General features: G+C 46.5%; 1 protein-coding gene across 1 annotated transcript; it reads left to right on the top strand.

Moving 5' to 3' along the window:
* Window positions 1–13,312: 13,312 nt before the first annotated feature.
* Window positions 13,313–14,321, top strand: LOC141980827 (olfactory receptor 51G2-like). The gene has a single exon (XM_074942481.1). The coding sequence runs from the start codon at window positions 13,386–13,388 to the stop codon at window positions 14,319–14,321; it is 936 nt and encodes a 311-aa protein (XP_074798582.1). The 5' UTR covers window positions 13,313–13,385.
* The last annotated feature ends 6,017 nt before the right edge of the window (window positions 14,322–20,338 follow it).

Here is a 20,338-nt window from a genome sequence, read left to right as displayed (position 1 = left end):
AGTTGTGGAGTTTTATTTTTGATAAATCTGGGAATTAAAGTAACAGCCATTTCTGTGTTATTATGAGAGCTGGTCCAAATTTTCAAAAGAAATATATTTGCTGAATTTTTTTTTCAAAACCAATATATTTGTACAACAAATGATTGATATTGTCAAAATTCTTCATCCTGCCAAACCTGCCAAACCTGCCAAAACCTGCCAAAATATGGTTTTATTTGATTATATTTTCTAAAATTTTATCCAACTATGTGTTGATATCTTTTCTTTCATGAACAACCATTTGATTGTGATTTTATAACAATGTTTTGGGAGAAACACAACTGGACCATTTAAAAAATGTTTCATAGAATCATAGAATATCAGGGTTGGAAGGGACCTCAGGAGGTCATCTAGTCCAGCCCCCTGCTCAAAGCAGGACCAATCCCCCACTAAATCATCCCAGCCAGGGCTTTGTCAAGCCTGATCTTAAAAACCTCTAAGGAAGGAGATTCCACCACCTCCCTAGGTAACCCATTCCAGTGCTTCACCACCCTCCAGACTTGTTTTCAATCTCCCTCCCAAACAACACTTCCTTATCGACTTTTTCTACACCAGTCATGATTTTATAGACCTCAATCATCTCTCCCCTTAGCAGTCTCTTTTCCAAGCTGAAAAGTCCCAGTCTTATTAATCTCTCCTCATATGGCAGCCGTTCCATACCCCTAATAATTTTTGTTGCCCTTTTCTGAATCTTTTCCAATTCCAATATATCTTTTTTGAGATGGGGTGACCACATCTGTACACAGTATTCAAGATGTGGGCGTACCATGGATTTACATAGAGGCAACATGATATTTTCTGTCCTATTATCTATCCCTTTTGTAGTGATTCTCAGCATTCTGTTCATTTTTCTGACCACTGCTGCACATTGAGTGGATGTTTTCAGAGAACTAGCCACAATGACTCCAGGATCTCTTTGCACCCTTTGATCACATGCACTGCAGTAGCCTCTCCCCTCTGAGAATAATGTTGTGGTGGACTCTGCTTCCCCATGACCCTGTATGTGCTGTGATGTATAAAGATCGTCTGATGGTTAGGGGGCTAGGCTGGGAAATGGGGGATTAAGGTTCTGTTCCCAACTTGGCAGCTGGGGGTGGGGTGGGTGGGGCTCAGGGAGAAGGGGTGGGGGCAGGGCCTCGGGGAGCAGGTGTGGAATGGGGGCAAGGCCTTGGGGAGAAGGGATGGGGTAGGGGCTGGGACTTGGGTCTCAGGGTGGCGTGGGGACAGGGTCATGGGGAGAAGGGGTTACGTGGGGACAGGGGCTTGGGGAGAAGTTGTGGGGTGGGGGCAGGGCCTCGGGGAGAAGGTTTGGGGGCAGGGGTTCAGGGAGAAGGGGCAGGGTGGGAGGAGGGCCTTGGAGAAAAGGGGTGGCATGGGGGCAGGGTCTCGGGGAAAAGGGGTGGCGTGGGGACAGGGCCTCAGGGAGAAGTGTGCCAGGCTCAGTTATAATGACATGGGCCTATATCTTCAAAGAGTGTTTAGGCCACTAACCCCCAGTGATAAGATTTAGACCCTGGTCCTTGTGCCCATGGGCTGGCAATGTAATTTCCAACATGGCACATGGCAGGGGACAGGGGCAAACAGTGGTGCATAGGAGATGGATAAAGAAGGACCAAGGTTACAGCCAGCTGGTTATTTACTGAGGTCCCCACTTCAGCAAAGTGCCTTGACTTCAGTGGAACTTGAAGCACGTTAATTGTGTAGCTGTACTGGGCCCAGTGTGTGTGTGTGTGTGTGTGTGTGTGTGTGTGCGGGGGGTGAGGGGGGCTTGAACTGGAAAAATGCACCAGCTTCCTTGGAATATCAAGGCAGTGCAGGGAAGACACAGTCACACAGGGGTCTGTTCTCTGGTACTATCCAATGAGAACTGGGGCTCCCATGGGCTCCACTTAAGGGGACCTAAGGAGAATGATTCATGGATTCCAAGTCCAGAAGGGATCATCGTGATCATCTAGTTTGACTCTCTGTATAGCACAGGCCAGAGACCAGCCCCACAATAATTCCTAGAGCAGAGCTTTTAAAAAAAACCAGCCAATCGTGATTCAAAAATTGTCAAGTGATGGAGAATCCACCAAGAGCCTGGATAAATCTCTTAGGGGAGGATTTATTAAAGGGGATACTCTATATCCTAGGCAAGAGAAGAGGATAGACATTGACAAAGTGCAGTAGGGTGTTAAGGAAAAGTTAGCATATGTGCATATGTGACTCCATTTTGGTTTGGGGCCCACCATTGTCTAAAAGCAAGCACATAATGCACCAGGAGGATTGTTCCTTAGATACTGCATTCCTGTGGAAACCCCCCCCCCCCACCCTTGTTTCCAGCCTGTCTCGACTCCCGCTTTCTGTTCTTTGTCTGTTCCTAACTCCCTGCCTCCTGGCCTTGATGTGAGCCTCCCATCCTGATAAGAAAGGCTACTGGTACATTGCTTTAGGACCATGTTGTGTAGTTGAAGTCATGGTTTAGCACGAGGGATGCACTTAGCAGGAATAGGTGGTAGATAAGGGAAGGGTTTGTCTATTGGCTAAGGTTTCCGATGCACGAGGGCAACATGCTTTGCTAAAAGGTATATAATCTCTGTATAACCTGCATTCGGGGTCCCCTCCTGATTAGCGGGGGGGCACCACTCTCAAGCATAATAAACTTAGTATCTTTGGGAACTCTGCAGTTGTGGACTTTGTTCGTGTGCCTCAGCCTAGACTCAAACTGTGTGTGACCTATCAGGTTTAATTCGCAGCAGTTCTTGTGCTTGACCTATCAGGTATAATTCGTAACAGTTTGTGTGCGTGACCTGTGAGGTATAATTCGCAGCAGTTTGTGTGCGTGACCAATTAGGTATAATTCGTAACAGTTTTGGCGACCACGAAGGGACTCTAGGCTCGCCCCAACAAGCAAGGCTACACTCCTCCTCTCGGACAGCTCCAGCCGGCACAGGGTGAGTTCACCTTTGAGAACTCCAAGGGCGGGGGGGTGAGCCGTCGCTTAGGCGATAAGGTGGCACATTTGGTGTCCTTTTGGTAGCCCATTATGGTTTCTGGGCAGAGTGTAAGTAAGGGGACCCCTTTGGCTAAAATTCTCAAAAACTGGGGAAATATTTCTGGTACCCATGGGTTAGGTTAAAAAAAAAAAAGCTGTAATCTTGTTCAAGGTTAAGTGGCCAGCACTAACAACTCAAACACCTTTCAAATGGCCACCAAATGGTTCCTTTGCTGGGAAAAAATTAACAGCGCTTAGAAAAAGGCTGGAGAACAAAGCTCCAGCCCAGATAAATTATTGCTATGTATGGGACAACTGGGCTTATGCACGTGCAAAAGGACGTCCTCTTTCCTCCTCCTTTTCTTATTCATCTCAGGGGTCTCCAGCCCTGCTCTGTGCTATGCCTGCTTCTGCTCCTCCTCCGGCTTACCTTCGGCTTTCTGACCTATGCCTGTCACCTCCTTGCTTGCCAATTGGCCGTGCGTTCTGTCCAGGTGACAAGCCTCACGGGGGAGAATTCGGGTAGCCCTTGTAAGTAAAAATATTTTAAAAAAGAGACCAGAAGTGCTGGGGGGCTAGTTAAAAAGCCCACCCTCCTTGTTAAATTGGTAGTGGGACAAGGCTGGTGCTCATGAAAGGAACAGTTCAAAAAGAAAAACAAAATCGGGCCCAAGCGGGCAGGCAACAAATAAAAAAATTAAAAAACAGGTTGGAAACTTGAAGGTCATAGTGAAAAAAAAGAAGTAAATAATTACAAAAATAAAAAACGTAAATCCCAAAATAATACTTAAAATGGTAAAATCTAAGTTAATTGGGTGTCGTTTTGGGAGATAAGCAAGTAATTTAAAAAAGGAAAGTAAAAAGTTAACTCTGTAGTTGCTAAAAAAAATTAAGCAGTTAAACTTTGTAAAATACTAAAAAAAAAAAGAATTATTGGTTTCTTTGCAGCCATTTTGGGGAAAATGGGCCCTTTTCCAAAGGAATGCAATTATACAGTGCTACTTAATTAATATCTTATTAGGCTCCAAGGAGCTACAATAGGTGGTGTCTTCCTTTTCAGGTCGCTGTGTGTTTAACAGCAAAAGTTAAAAGTAAAAGGCAATCAAAAGTCTGGTAAAGTTTATTGTGCCCTTTTTAAAGTAAAAATCTTTAAGCTGTGGATCCAAAAGCAAGCCAAAAAGCATTTGTTTTAATGTAAATTACCTAACTAATAAGGTAAAAGCCACTAAAACCTGGGCTGCCTATAAAACAAATACAAAAAAAATATGTGTAATTCCTCTGTTTTGCCTGCAATTAACAAGGGTATTTGTATAAAAAAAAATATTTTAAGCAATGACTGACTGCCCAGAAGGGGTAAATCTATGTTCTTTTTGTCTTTCAAAAAATAAAAAAAAACTGATGCCAGCTGAAAAGCAATTCAACATCTCATGAATTTACTGGCACAATAGGAATTCTGTTCTGTGTTCTATGTCCTGTCTTGTGGTGTTTGTCTTGTGGCCAAAATTGCTGTGTTTAATTTTTCATAGAACAGTTTAGTTTAAAACTAAATAGAAGGGTTAAATCAAAATGCAGATACTTGTTTTATTCAACTTGAAATACAAAGTGTTTAAATAATATAAAAAAATGTAATATACCAAAGTTTAATACATTTGCTTAAGTAAGAAAAAAAATTTCATTGGCCAGATCTTTTAATTAAAAAAAATTGTTGTTAAAATTTGCACACCAACAATCTTTAAAAGCAAGGACATGAAAGGTTAACCCACTCCCCATATTATACATGGGATCCTTCTGGCTACCTCAAATTTCTAGCCAAATGGCTGGAGAGGGAGGAAAGCTATTGGACACCAGAGGTTGTACCAAGTGGACTCCTCAAAAGTGGGTGTGCTTGTCCTGGCTTGTTGCTCCAAAGCTCTGTAATAAAGTCATTTTCCTAAAAGGGTGTATGTAGCATACATTAAACAATAAAACTAAAGTGCTGTATAATGGGCAATGTACATGTGTTCATTTTTAAACAAAGATGTGTAAGTAAAAAATAAAAGTTTCCTTTGCAGGTTAATAAAAGCCAAAAAGAAAAAAAAAATAAAACAAAGGACAAGCTAATTCAACGCTGTAGCTGGCAGGCTCGGTCCAAAGATAAGACGCTGGCCTGCCCGAGGACACTACTCACAGCTAGAATTTGGCTAACAGCCAAAAAAGAGGAGGGCTTGAATGTGCCCAAGCAGCTGTGAGATCTGCAACACACTGCCAAATATTAATAAAATGTGTGAGGTCTCTGTATTTACAGGTGAAAGAAGTCCTGCTCCAAGGATCCTAAGCAAACCTGCCATTTGTTAAAACCAGGTAACTGGGTCTAAATAAAGGTCCATCAACAAAAGACTACTCTGGCCCCATGCTGGAAAGGCCCTTATTAAGTCCTGCTAACTACCAACACCGCTGTGAAGTGCCAAGGACTGACTGCCTGGACCCATGCTTCTTACTGCAAAAAGACCCCTCCACCTCGAGATGACTTCACTTCGACTACTGATCAGCCTGTCCCTCCTTCTGGGTTTTTTTTTCTTTCCTCCTTTTGGACAGCAGGGAAAAGGACAAGGTAAAGTGCTAGTAACCTCTCCCTTGTCCACTAACAGAGCTAACCTGCATTCAGTATTTGCTAAAGAAATCAAAGCACTATAGGGTGACGTGCTAGTAACCTCTCCCCTGTATAATGCAAAACCATGACTGTTCCAAGAGAGAAGAAGGAACGCCTGCTCTGCTGAAACCACCAAGATCCAAGAATTCCTAACTGCAAAAGACACTAAAAATTGGCCTTGGTGGCAAAGACGGAGCATTGTACATTGGCAGGGAGGAAGTTGCGGGATGTATTCTTGGGAATGTGAAGTGAAGTGGTGGGGTGGGTTTATTCCAGGGGCTGAAATCTGTGCTTGTGGGCAAGTATAAATACCAAAAACGCCTTACAGCCATGAACATTACTCCCACCATCTGCCACCACTCCTTTGGTCTGGGGATATTGATATAACAGGCATCACGGAAATGTGATGGAATGATGATAATGAACAGAACAGGGTAATACCAGGGCACAAAATGTAGACTAGGAATGACAGAGTAGGTTGTGCTGGTAGGGGAGTGTCACTATGTGTGAAAGAAAGAGAATGTCAAATATAGGAAAAATCTTAAATGAATCAAACTGAACCATAGAATATGGATAGAAATTCCATGCTTGGATAAGAGTATAGCAATAGGAATATATTACTGACCAGGATGGTGGCAGTGACTGTGAAATGCTCAGGGACATTAGAGAGGTTACAATAACAAAAAATCCCAATAATAATAGGGGATTTCAACTATCTCTGTATTGACTAGGTACATGTCACCTCAGGACGGGATGCAGAGAGAAAATTCTAGGTACCACTAATGACTGCTTCCTGGAGCAGCTAGTCTTGGAACCCACAAGGAGAGAGGAAATTCTTGATTTAGTCCTAAGTGGAGCAGAGGGTCTGGTCCAAGAGGTGAATATATCTGCAGCACTTGGTAATAGTGACTATAATGTAATTCAATTTAACATCCTTGTAGGGAGGGAAATATCAACAAAGCTCACCAGGGTAACATTTAACTTCTGAAAGGGGAACTACATAAGAATAAGGTAGTTAGTTAACGGACATTAAAAGGAAGAGTAACAAGAGTGAAGTGCCTGCAAGCAGCATGGAAATAATTTAAAAACATCATAATAGAAGCTCAAACTAAATAACCACCACCACAGAAGAAACCCCAGGAAGATGTCCAAAAAACACCATTGTGGCTAAACAAGAGAGTACAAGAAGTGATTAGAGGCAAAAAAACATCTTTTAAAAATTGGAAGTCAAATCGTCCTGAGGAAAATAGAGAGGTGCATAACCTCTGGCAGGTCAAGTGTAAGAGTAGAATTAGGCAGGCCAAAAAAAGAATTTGAAGAACCACTTGAAAAAGACACAAAAACTGTCAGCAATTTTTTTTCAAAGTACACCAGAAGCAGGAAGCCGGCCAAAGAGTGAGTGGGGCCCCTGGACGCTCGAGGTGCTGAAGGAGCAGACAAGGAAGATGACGCTATTGCAGGGAGGATAAATGCATTGTTTTTCACTGCAGAGGATATGAGGGAGATTCTCACACCTGATTCTTTTTAGGTGACAGAGCTGAGGAACTCTCCCACAGTATCGTTAGAGGAGGTTTTTGGAACAAATTAAACCGTAATAATTCACCAGGACCAGATGGGATTCACCTAAGAGTTCTGAAGGAACGCAAATATTCAATTGAAAAATACTAACCATGGTATGTAACATATCACTTAAATCAATCTCTGTGCCAGGTGGCTGGTAGAGAGCTAATGTAATGCTGATTTTTTAAAAAGGCTCCAGAAGTGATCTTGGTACATGTAGGAAAGGGGGATCCAGTGGATACAGTGTACTTGGACTTTCAGAAAGCCTCTGACAAGGTCCCTCACCAAAGGCTCTTAAGCAAAGTAAATTGTCATGAGTTAAGAGGAAAGGTCCTCTCATGGATCAGTAACTGGTTAAAATAGGAAACAAAGGGCAGAAATAAATGGTCATTTTTGAGAACGGAGAGGAGTAACTAGTGGTGTCCCACACGGATCTGTACTGGGACCCATGCTGTTCAACATAGTCATAAGTGATCTGGAAAAAGGGGTAAACAGTGAGGTGGGAAAATTTCCAGTCGAGACAAAATTACTCAAGATAGTTAAATCCCAAACAGATTACAAAGAGATCTCACAAAACTGGGTGAGTGGGCAACAAAATGGCAGATGAAAGTCAGTGTTGACAAATGGAATGTAACGCACGTGGGAAAACATCATCCCAGCTACACATATAAAATGATGGGGTGTAAATGAGCTGTTACCACTCGAGAAAGAGATCTTGGAGTCATTACCCATAGTTCTTTGAAAACATCCACTCAATGTGCAGCAGCCGTCAAAAACCAAAACCAAAACCAAAACCAAATCAAACTAACAGAATGTGAAGAACGGTTAGGAAAGGGATAGAAAATAAGACATAAAATATCATGTTGCCTCCATATAAATCCACGGTATGCCCAAACCTTGAATACTGATTGCCGTTCTGGTTGCCCCATCTCACTATACTGGAGTTGGAAAAGGTACTGATGGATGGGCTGCTGCAGACAAGCCATTTCCAGGGGCTCCCTCTGTTACAGAGCTGGCGTAGCCACCCTAGCAGAAGTCCAGGGGGGTGCTGAGGGTGGGAGAGGCTGTTGGGGGGCGAGTGCTGCCACCTAGGGGTGTGGTCCTGTAGCACGAGGGACAGAGGTGCATTATTTGAGCTAGAGCTGGACTGGAAATCAGAGAGGTTTTTTCCCCCATGAAAAATTTTGACTCAGACTAAAATGTTTCCTTTTCACCCGTTCAACAGATCATTTTTCTCTGAAAGCTCAGTTATGACTATACTGCCCAGCTGCAGCTGCCTGGATCCCCAAGAGAAACTGGAGGCTTTTCATCTGGCCTCGTCCTCGTCACATAAATGAAGTTTGGAGTGACGGAGTCTATGGCTTCACTCTGGGTATGGAAAGGTCAAAAGCTCCTGCCCAGTCCCCTGTACTCGTAGCAGGACTAAGTATTATATAGACCATTCCTGACCGGTGTTTGTCTGACCTGTTCTTAAAAATCTCCAATTATAGAGCTTAAAAATCTGCAATTATAGAGATTTCATAACATACCTGGGCAATTTCTTCCAGTGCTTAACCACCCTGACGGGTGAGAAGTTTTCCCCCTACTGGAACGATCCAAGGGTTACAGCTGGTGCGCACTAAGCCAAACAGCTGAGGTTCCCTGATGGCCAAGTGGCCCCCAAGGGAATGTGCCGGCATGCTTCATAAAGACACCTGCCTCCCTGTCTGAACAGATACTGCCTGTTGCCCGTGCAACCGCTCCGATGACTCCTTGTCCTCTAGGATGAAGACCTCTGGCGGCTCGTCTTCTAGCAGGAACTGGGTACGTTGGCAGGTTTCACTATCTTTAAAATGCAAAGTGAAGGGGAAAGGCTGGAAGCTGTTTCCATTGGCAGATGTTCTGTGCAGCAGCAGAGGACTCATCGGGGAGGTCAGAGTGACTCACTGACAGGGGCTGGAGGGCAGGCAGTGCTAGGTAGCTTGGGAACCCCTCCCCGACATGTGCCCAGATTCCTCGGTGGGTCATTCAAGCTACACAGAAAGCGGAGTGTTAAAACCCTCATGACCCGAGTCAGGATTTCTCTAGGAGTCCCATGTGCTCTGGGCCCGATCCTGCCAGAGGCTGAGTGACAGGAGATCCCATGGAATATCAATAGCTAATTCCCAAATGGCCTCAGGTTTATTTACTCCTGGAAATTTAATCAGCAAATGTATTTTCAAAGTTTTTATTCTCTGGCTCGATTGTGAAGGCAGGAATTCAGAGCTGTGTTGCTCTGTGGTGACAGGTCAGTTGAGGCATATTTCTGTTTCCTGACTGGCTGAGGGCTGCAGCAATTCTTCCCTCTAGATACCCCTCTGAGTTACAGGGCTACCTACATCTCTACCTTCTCTCAGGTCTCTGAGTGCCACATGTCAGGCCTCAGACCCTGCCCTCTCATGGGGTGGAATCCCATGGTTCTCCCACCCTCAGACTCGGCCCTGGACTACAGCTCACTGCGGGTCGACTGTGCTTGCCGAGCAGGTCCCAGTGGGCTCGGCACCTGTGGTTCTTCCCTCTGGGAGTCTGTGACTAGTGGTGGGACGAGTGACCAGCCAGCCTTCGAGAACCAAAATACTGTTTAATCTCAGCAGTAGGGAGAACAAGGGAGTTTTCAAACAATAGTCTGTTCTCTTCTCTGTCCCCAAGCCCTCCCGCTCTGACAGGGACTCAGGCAGGCCGAGGGCCTTCAGACTTCCCCAGCGCTGTCTGCGCCTGTCAGTCTGAAGAGCTTCTCAGTAACAGTTGCCCCACCTCTGGACAGACTCCCAGTGATGGCAAAATAAGCTGTGTAATGTGGCTGGGGCCCAGAACTAGGCTCTTCCCAGCTTGTAGCTTCTGTGGGGTCTCTCAACCTCCTTGAAGTGCTGACTGAGAGATGGCTTTTCTTGAGCTGTTGCTTCCCTTCCTGCTTATTTTCCAGCAGCCTGCTATGAAACTAAGGTGAGCCAGACTGGTTTCACCCGGTACAACCATAACATCAACACCCCAATAGTTAACCGAATATAGCTCTATAGCAAACATCCCCAGACCTGGGTTTAACATACACATTCATTGTGGCAGCTTAGCCCCATGTCTGTCACTATGCCGTTCCCGGGTGCTGCAGATTTTACAAATACAGGACATAGGCTGGCAGAGAGCAGTAGACTATTTCACGTGGGAAATGAAGTTCCACATGCACCTGGCTTTGAAATCTACTTCCTGCAAACCCTCTTTGTGGCTGAATAACAAGTGCTGGGGTTACTATGTACTAGACCATTGGTTTCAGTCTGTGATTTGTGGGCCACTGACGGTCTGCAGATGATGTCTAAGATTTCCAAAGGTATTCACACCCCCATTTGAAATTTTGTTAGGGCTCCACAAATGAAAAACGTTGAAAAATAGAGAGTGAGAGCCCAGGGCATGAATATTTTCCATACTGATCCCAATGCCTGTTACCAGTCCGGATACAGGCTACAGACTGACAGAACAGAACCTGAGGAGAACCCGTCAGCTATGAACCCAGGGACAGGGGAGCTACTAGACTTTTGTTTGCTGGCAAACAAAGTTGCAATGGGGGAGGTTTAGATTGGATATTAGGAAAAACTTTTTCACTAAGAGGGTGGTGAAACACTGGAATGCGTTACCTAGGGAGGTGGTAGAATCTCCTTCCTTAGAGGTTTTTAAGGTCAGGCTTGACAAAGCCCTGGCTGGGATGATTTAACTGGGAATTGGTCCTGCTTCGAGCAGGGGGTTGGACTAGATGACCTTCTGGGGTCCCTTCCAACCCTGATATTCTATGATTCTATGATTCTATGAATGAGGGCTGAGACGCTGCAATTTGTTCAAGGTCTGAAGAAATCCAGATGACAGACACTACATTTTAAGTCCCACTCCAACCTGAGAAATCATCTCTGAAGGAAAATCAGAGGGGAAAGAACGGGTTTACGTGTGAGCTACACCATAGATGTGTAAATGTTATAACTTTTGCTTTAGAAAGTATTTTAGAAGTACTCCAAATACTGCGTGCAATGGGTTTGTGCTATTAACTGTTTGTTCAGTGAACAGTTGGACGATACTGTCTCCTGATAACTGACCAGAAGCTTTTTCTCACACTTACATTCAGGCACAAAATACCTCTGCAATACACATGCTTGACTTTCCAAAAAGTCCTGAGAGACCAGAACTGCTCATCAGTGTTTCAGCAAAGCATAGAGCTGAGGTGCAGGAAAGGGAAGTGTAATAGTGCTCGTATGTAATTTACACCCGTCACCTGTTACACGAGCATGGCTGAAATCATCAACAGACCCTTGCATGGGGAGAGGCTGCAGGTCCTGTGAGGATAAAGAGAAGCCTGTAGGACAAACGAACTCTCTGGAGTCAGTCAACATTGGCCAGGCAAAGAACTTCAGCTTCTCTCTTGGAGGGATTCTTGGGGGTCCGAGAGCATCACTGGGAGAATTTGGAAAGGGAAAGTTAATAGAGCCCGGTTCTGATCGAATTTACACATGTAAATCTGGAGTGAAACCATTGAAGTCAATACTACTGAATTCAGAATCTGGTCCTAAGAATTTATCCCATGTGCTACAAAGAGGCAGTGGCATAATTTGGACTCTCAGGAGTGGAGAAGATAAAGAATATATATAATGAACCACTCCATGTTTATAAATTGCTTGAATGCAGGACAGATGTAGCCTGATCTAAAGATTATGAATAAAATTCTCAGTTATCACTTTGAGGGTTGACAGGTTCTGGTCCCAAGATCAGGCCCGGTCAGATTCTTATGAAAGTGATCATATGGTTGGGAACCCTGATGTGCCCAGGTGCAACACTCACACTATGGGAACTTTTTATATTTACAAATAAATAATCTATTAATACATTTAGCAAAGTCACAGACACACTAAGGTAGATAGAGATAATACAGATAGCACATCTGAATATCCATATTGACACCATCCCTTGCTGAACAACTTGAAATGTTAGCCATTATCTTCCTCATCACTGCCACCATTCTCATCTTCACCAGTGGCCATCATTCTGGCCCCTCCCAAGGTCTACATCTCTCCCCTGCTGCCCTGGGATGCCACTTTTATAATATGTTGCGTTTACATTAGCATGTTGAATGCATATTTAATAGGGGTTTCTCCCCTGTTCCTTATACATATATCCTTCCCTTACCAATGTTAAGGTGTCCTTCTTCTATAGGTTAGTGTATTTATGATTTCACCCCATTATCATATACCTCAATTCATTGTCATGGCACTTTTGCGGTCAGATGTTCCATCCAAAACTTTCCAGAAGCTGGTGTCTGTTCATGTTCTATGGTTGGCTGATAGCGTTATGGATAAAATTCCCCTCCCTACACTTTACTTCCAGTTCCCCATAACTTGTGGGTTATCTAAGTTTATTTATGCCAAAGTTCATAGGTGTCAGGCCTCATGCTAACTGCTGAAGACAATGTCTTACAGGGTATGAGCCTGTAGGGTCCATTACAGTTGAATATAATAAAGCAAAATATAATGAAAAGCAGTGTATGTAATAGAGATAAGCTGGTCCACTGGGCTACACAGATAAGTTTTCACCATGCATTTGCTATGGCATGATACAATGGGCCACACTCAGGAGTGGAGGGCCAGAAAGGGTGTTTGTGGGAAGGTCATGATACAATGCTCAAGTACGCTGCGGAACCCACAGCCACAAGATATCAATGGAACCAAGAGTTTAGCAGGATTCAAAGAGGGACGGGATGTTTATATGGGTATCCAGAAAATACAATTATAGGAATGAGGATTGTTTTAAAAAAGTCTGGAAGGGCTCTAAACCTTCCTGATTTACACCACAAAATATGTCTAACTAGTGGGTGACAGGGGGAAAGTTTCCCTGGGAGCAGGTTATCTCATAGCTGCCTACTGCAAGGCTTCTTCCACCTTCCTCTGCAGCATCTCATGGTGGCCACTGAATATTGGGCTAGATGGACTATAGGTCTAATCCAGTCTGGCAGTGCTTATCTTCCTAGCGGTGGTGTAAATCCAAGACTGTTTTTGCTGATCTTCCTTGAGCTCTTGAAAATCTCTAGACTTGCACTCAAAGCAGAATGATGTCTCGTTAAATATCATCTAGTCTCCTGTTCTTTTTCCTTTTAGGAAGGAAAGTTCAAAACTCCTCGGACCTGTCCAGTACATTATGTCAGCTGTCAATGACACCAACTTCAACTCTGCAATGTTACTTTTCACCGGGATACCTGGGCAGGAACATGTCCATCTCTGGATTTCCATCCCCTTCTGCTTAATATATGTTATTTCAATATTAGGAAATTCAGTCATTCTGTTCATTATAAAAACAGACCCAACCCTCCATGAGCCCATGTACATTCTCCTTTCCATGTTGGCTGTCACAGACCTTGGTTTATCGATATCCACCATACCGTCAACACTGGCCGTATTCTTGTTTAACTCTAGGGAGATCAGCCTTGATGCCTGTTTTGCCCAGCTGTTCTTCATCCACTCGTTTTCGTTCACTGAATCCTCCATACTCCTGTTGATGGCCTTTGACCGCTTCGTTGCGATCCATAACCCGCTGAGATATGCTTCCATCTTAACCCCATCAAGAATAGCCAAGATGGGGCTAGTGTTTGTGCTAAGAGGGGTGGCCGTAATATTCCCACTCCCCTTTCTCCTGAAACGCTACCGATACTGTCGAATCAGTGTCCTCTCCCATTGCTACTGCATAAACCAGGAGGTCATGAAGGCCGCTTGTTCAGAGATCAGTGTCAGCAGCATCTATGGCTTGTTTGTTACAGTCTCCACGGTGGGGCTGGACTCGCTGCTCATCTTCCTCTCTTATGTGATGATCCTCAAAACAGTGCTGAGCATCGCATCCCACGCGGAGCGCCTCAGGGCCCTGAGCACCTGCGTCTCCCACCTCTGCGCCGTCCTGCTCTTCTACGTGCCAGTGCTCGGCTTGTCTGTGATACACAGATTCACGAAGAACTCTTCTCCCTTGCTTCCAATTCTCATTGGCTATGTCTACCTACTAGTCCCACCCCTGATGAACCCAATTGTGTACAGCGTGAAAAGCAAACACCTTCGTGCGAGGATAATCAGGGTGTTCGTCAAGTGAAGGGTCAGTTCATCACCAGGCTCCAGCACTGGTGACATGGGAGACAAAAAACACAGGCCACCTATTCCATCCTGGACACTTGCATCTGGGAGGACAAGAGCTACTGATCTCCACTCTGTAGGGAAAGGTTCAGATGGGATCTAAGGTCTGGAGCAGTGGGAGAGCGGCTGGTGAGGGAGGACAGGACACTGGGGGAAGGAGACCAAGGCAGGTAGCAGCATTTGCAAAGTGACTGCGCTCGTCAATAGCCAGGGGACCGGTGGGATATTGGCCCATAAAGAGCCATATCAGTGCCTGCTCCGACCTCAGAATTCCTGTTGATCCAGTCAATAAAGAGAAGGGACGTGGATGTTGTTTCCCACTACTCCTGGCCTGTCACTCTCCTGTCTCTGGTTAAACATCCAGGGGCCATGAGAAAAGCTGAGCTCTGGGAGCTGTGTGATCCATGATTCCTGCACCAGCTGTGGACAGGGGCTATTCAAGGGGCACGGACACCCACCCTTCCCCCACGCCCTCAGCCAGGTGTTTGTGACTGAGTCATGTCAGAGGCCATGCCAGGAAAGGCCGCTCAGGCAGCCCACCCCCACCACCCCTGTTGATGGCTCTGCACACCACACGCTTGCTGAGTCCACTCCCTATCGAGGCAGGGCAGAGCTGCGTGTGTGAGTGAGGGTCTGACAAACAGGCGTCCTGGCAAGAGACTCAGGCCCAGATTCCCTCCTCATCTGCTCCATTTGTGCTGCCCCAGCAATGCAAAGGGGTGGAAATGGGCCTCAGCTTCCACACAGAGGCATGGCTAACTCCTATCCCAGCCCAGCCCATTCAGTGTAGGGTGACCTCCCCTTAGTTGCTACCCCCTTCTCCTCCTCTTAGGTTTGCCAGGGGTCCAGTTTTCGAGCAGAATGCCTGGTGAAAAAGGGACCCTGGTGGCTCTAGTCAGCACTACTGACCAGGCCATTAAATGTCCAGTTGGCAGCACAGCGGTGCTAAGGCAGGCTCCCTGCCTGCTTGGTGCCGTGTGGCTCCCAGCAGCCGTGGCATGTCCTTCCTCCAGCTCCTAGGCATAGGGGCATCCAGGGGGATCTGCGCGCTGCTCCTGCCCAAGCACCAGCTCTGCAGCTCCCATTTTCCAGGAACCACGGCCAATGGGAGTTGCAGGGGTGGAGTCTGCAGACAGGGCAGCATGCAGAGCCACCTGCCCGAACCTCCCATAGGAGACAGAGGGGGAACATGCTGCTGCTTCCGGGAGCTGCTTGAGCTAAGTGCCGCCTGGAGCCTGAATTCCTGACTCCCTCCCACACCCCAACCTCCTGCCTCAGCCCAGAACCCCCTGCCATACTCTGAACCCATTGGCTCCACCCCCAGACCTAGAGGCCCTCCTGCACCCTGAACCCCTCATCTCTGGCCCCACCCCAGAGCCCACATCCCCAGCCAGAGCCCTGACCTGATACAACATCCCAACACATTGCCTCAGTGTGACAAAGTGGGACTGTTCTTAATGTTTCCTCTGAATACTGTAGGGGTGCCTCAGTTTCCCACAATGCATTTCTTAAGTCTCTAGGGGGTGGGTTAAGGGGGTGTAATTGTTGCAGAGCAAAGGGCCAGTGTACATAAATGGCCGACACTCTGTCTCCTGGCAACTGCTGGCCTGGGCCCTTCCCCCCTGCAAGGTGAGAGCTAAAGGGTTGGAGAACAAAGGAATCAGGTGACCTCCTGGCCTGGGAAAGGGACAAAGCCGAGAGGAGGAGGGGCTGGAGGGTAAGTCAGTTTGGGCTATCACCTGAGTCCTGCCTGGCTCCGTAGGGAGCAGTTCCAGAGCATAGCCCGGGACTCTGTGACACTCAGCCCTGAGCCCCCTCCTGCATATTGAAATATTCATTTCTTGCCCCACCCCAGAGCCTGCACCCAAAGCCGAAGCTCTCACCCACTCCCCCTTTCCAACCCCCTGCCCCAGGCCGGTGAAAATGAGCAAGTGAGTGAGGGTGGGAAGAGTGAGCGACAGAGCAAGGGGGGGCTGGAGCAAGTGGGGGGCAGGGCCTTGGAGAAGGGGTGAGGCAGGGATGGGGCCTCAGAAGAGGGGCCAGGCAGAGGGTTGGACAAGAGTGTGTGGTTTTCTGTGAGTAGAAAACTGGCAACCCTACCTCCTCTTCCCCCAAGGCCCTGCCTCCGGCCAGGCTGGGATCCAAAGCTGGGCCATGGTAAGAGCCATCCAGGGAGCCAGAGACACTGCGAGGAGCCCCAGACCCTCCACCTGCCCTGGGTGGGGGGGCCCGAAAGCAGCCCCCAGCCTGTGTCACCACCCCTCAGGACGTAGGGAGGGTGGAGAGTCTCTTCTACTGATTTCTTCTGTGACCTCGGGCAATGCACTTAGTCCCTCCGTGCCTCAGCAACACGTGTTTTAATACGGCTCAATGTAGAGGTTTACATCTAGGAGCAAGAGATGCTGGCCATCCTTACCGAATGCGGGACGCAATCCTGGGATGCAGTGACTCTGAAAAAGAGTTGGGGGTCATAATCAGCTGAACACGAGCTCGCAGTGTGGTGCTATAGATGAAAAAGTGAGTGCAACCCGGGATGAACAAAGAGGGGAATCTCGAGTAGGGGCAGAGGGGTTGTTTTACCTCTGTGTTGGGCCCTGGTGTGAGCACTGCTGGGATCCTGTGTCCCGTTCTGGTGTCTACCGTTCAAGAAGGACGGTGATATATTAGAGAGGGGTCCAGAGAGATCAGAGAATGATGAAAGGATTAGAAAACCTGCCTCCTAATGAGAGACTCACGAAGCTCAATCTATTTAGTTTAACAAAGAGAAGGGGAAGGGGTGACTTGATCATAGTCTGTAAGCAGCTGCATGTGGCTCTTCAGTCTATCAGAGAAAGTTGTAACATGATCCAATGGATGGAAGCTGAAGCTAGACAAATTCAAACGGCATCTAAGGGGTAATTTTTTTGAAACATTGAGGGTAATTAACCTTTGGAACAATCCATGAACGGCCGTGGTAGATTCTCCATCACTGACAATTATTAAATCAAGGCAGGAGGTTGTTTTAACAGCTCTGCTCTAGGAGTTATTGTGTGGCAGGTCTCTGGCCTGTGCTAGGCAGGGGTCAGACTGGATGATCACAATGGTGGCTTCTGGCCTTGGGATCTGCCCAGTGGTGTTAATAGCACTCCCCTACCGCATGGGGTGTGGTGCTGATAAACATGTTACAGAGTGTGAGGTGCTCAGATGCTACAATAATTGGGGCCAGAGCTAAGTGCCTGAGAGAGATTTCAGCTCGGTGTGCCCCATAGGGACAATTTGGGGCAGTGGGTGGAGAACCTGAACTCTTCCCAACACCCCTTGGTGATGAGGCCTGTCATTAGCACAGCCCCCTTTGACAAGGAAATTCTGGGCCCCTCCTGCAGCTCGGCAGTAAGAGGGGGAATCAGGACGTGCTTTCAGAGAGTGAAGGGTCTGGAGAGTGTTGCCTGGCTGACCAGAGCCCTGCTGGTCTGCTCCATGGTCTGATCCTGACCCTCACCCACTCCATGAGCACTGAAAGCTGCTCTAGCACTGGAGATAGACCTCACACCCTGCATCCAAATTTCCATCATGACCAGATTTGGGGGTAGCTGGATCTGGGGGAGGGGGTTGTTTGCGTCCAATAGAGAGCTAGCAGCAGGTATTTGGAACTGGGCTTGGGTCATGCCCCTTTCTGTTAAGAATGTGCATGGCCTTGCTTAGCTGTTGTGTGCATGTCTCATGCCTGAGCAAGAGGAGGAGACCCTCTGAGCTGTGCCTGAGGAACCAGTGACTCTCCGAGCCCGTCACTGTTATGTCCGGCTGTCTGTGGCGTAACCCTGTTCCTTACAACAGGAGGCTCTGTAGCCCAGTGCAGAGGGAAACAGTGTCTCTGCCACTGCTGGACTGTGTGACCAGAAATGTCCGCTAACCAACCCTAGTGCCTTCGTTTGTGGGTGCTCTGCCTGAGAGACGGCCAGCAGCGCCCCCTCTTGGGATTTTATGGGGAGTCTTGCACTAGTTCCTGTCTGTCTGAAAGCCCCAGATTCTGGGATCACAAGACTGCTCGGGAATCTCAACTTTCAGCTTTCTTTAAAAAGTTTATTTAAAAAAGTGAGTTGCAGAGAAGCTAGAAAACCTGAAGCAGGTGACCCCAAAGGCTGAAAAACCAAAGGCACTTGAAAACGAACCCCCAGATTAGTGTTTTTTTAAATCCCATTATTTTTAAACCAATCTCATGATTTTGGGGGGAGTGTGACTCAGACTTGTTTAATGGACTTTGGTGACACTGTGTACCGAGTTCAGAAGATCTGAAAACCAACTAGCAAATGACACAAAAATTAACAGCGATTTTTTTTTAAAGTACAGCCAAAGCGGTCAGCCTGCCAAACAACGAGTGGGGTGTAACGATGATGCCTCTGGTGGGACACTACTGAGAGTATCAATTCAGGACAAATTGCTTAGAGCAGGGCAGTCATAGCCCAAGGCTGGGGGTTTTTTACTATTAAGGTACGCCAAACCAGCCAAACAGAGAGGACTTCAGTCTCACCCCACTGGCTAACCAGAAGTCATACAAGTAATTCCCTTAGACATTCCAGTTTCCCAGTATCACCATCAGCAGCCACTCCTTATCATAGAATCATAGACTCATAGAATATCAGGGTTGGAAGGGACCTCAGGAGGTCATCTAGTCCAACCCCCTGCTCAAAGCAGGACCAACCCCAAATAAATCATCCCAGCCAGGGCTTTGTCAAGCCTGACCTTAAAAATATCTAAGGAAGGAGATTCCACCACCTCCCTAGGTAACACATTCCAGTGTTTCACCACCCTCCTAGTGAAAAAGCTTTTCCTAATATCCAACCTAAACCGCCCCCACTGCAACTTGAGACCATTACTCCTCGTTCTGTCATCAGCTTCCACTGAGAACAGTCTAGATCCATCCTCCTTGGAACCCCCTTTCAGGTAGTTGAAAGCAGCTATCAAATCCCCCCTCATTCTTCCTTTCTGCAGACTTATGGGGATGAATGGTTAAGAAAACCAATACCCCACTGAAAGAAAAAAGGTTCTCCCAATCCCAAAGGACCAAGCCCCAGACCCAGGTCAATATACAAATCAGATCATACCCACAAATCACACTGTTGCCAATCCTTTAGAACCTAAAATCTAAAGGTTTATTCATAAAAAGAAAGAAATATAGATGAGAGCTAAAATTGGTTAAATGGAATCAATTACATACAGTGATGGCAAAGTTCTTGGTTCAGGCTTATAGCAGTGATGGAATAAATTGCAGGCTCAAATCAAGTCTCTGGAGTCCATCCACAGCTTGGATGGGTCATTCAGTCCTTTGCTCAGAGCTTCAGTGTAGCAATGTTCCTCCAGAGGTAAGAAGCCGGACTGAAGACAAAATGGATGGGTTTCCAGGGCCTTTTATAACTTCTGCCATGTGGAAGGACACCCCTTTGTTCTTACTGTGGAAAATCACAGCAGCAAAATGGAGCATGGGCAATCACATGTCCATGCATGACTCAGTTCCTTACAGGGAGAGCAGCCATTGCTCACATGCTACTTTGAATGTTCCCAGGAAGACTTCTCATGTGGATTGGAGTCTCCCAAGGTCCATTGTCAGTTAAGTGTTTCTTGATTGGGCACTTAATCTGAAGAGTCCCTTCTCAATAAGCTGGCCAAATGCTTCACTGGTGCTACTTAGAATCAAACACATTGAGATATAAGTCCATAGCCAATATTCATAACTTCAAATACAAAAATGATACACACATTCAGACAGCATAATCATAATGACCAAATCATAACCTTGTCTTAGACACCTTATTTGACCTCCTTTATACAAGATTTGGTGCCACTACAGGACCTTGGTTGCAACAATGATCTATACTGTCCCAGTTTAAGTCAATAACATGACAAAGTACAGCAGAAGCGGTCAGCCTGTCAAACAATGAGTGGGGCCACTGGAAGATCGAGGGGTTAAAGGAGCACTCAAGGAAGATGAGGCTGTGGCCA

This window comes from Natator depressus, chromosome 1 (genome assembly GCF_965152275.1).
Source record: "Natator depressus isolate rNatDep1 chromosome 1, rNatDep2.hap1, whole genome shotgun sequence".
NCBI lineage: Eukaryota > Metazoa > Chordata > Testudines > Cheloniidae > Natator > Natator depressus.
Note: the sequence above shows the minus strand (reverse complement) of the source record. Positions and strands in the feature narration are given on the sequence as shown.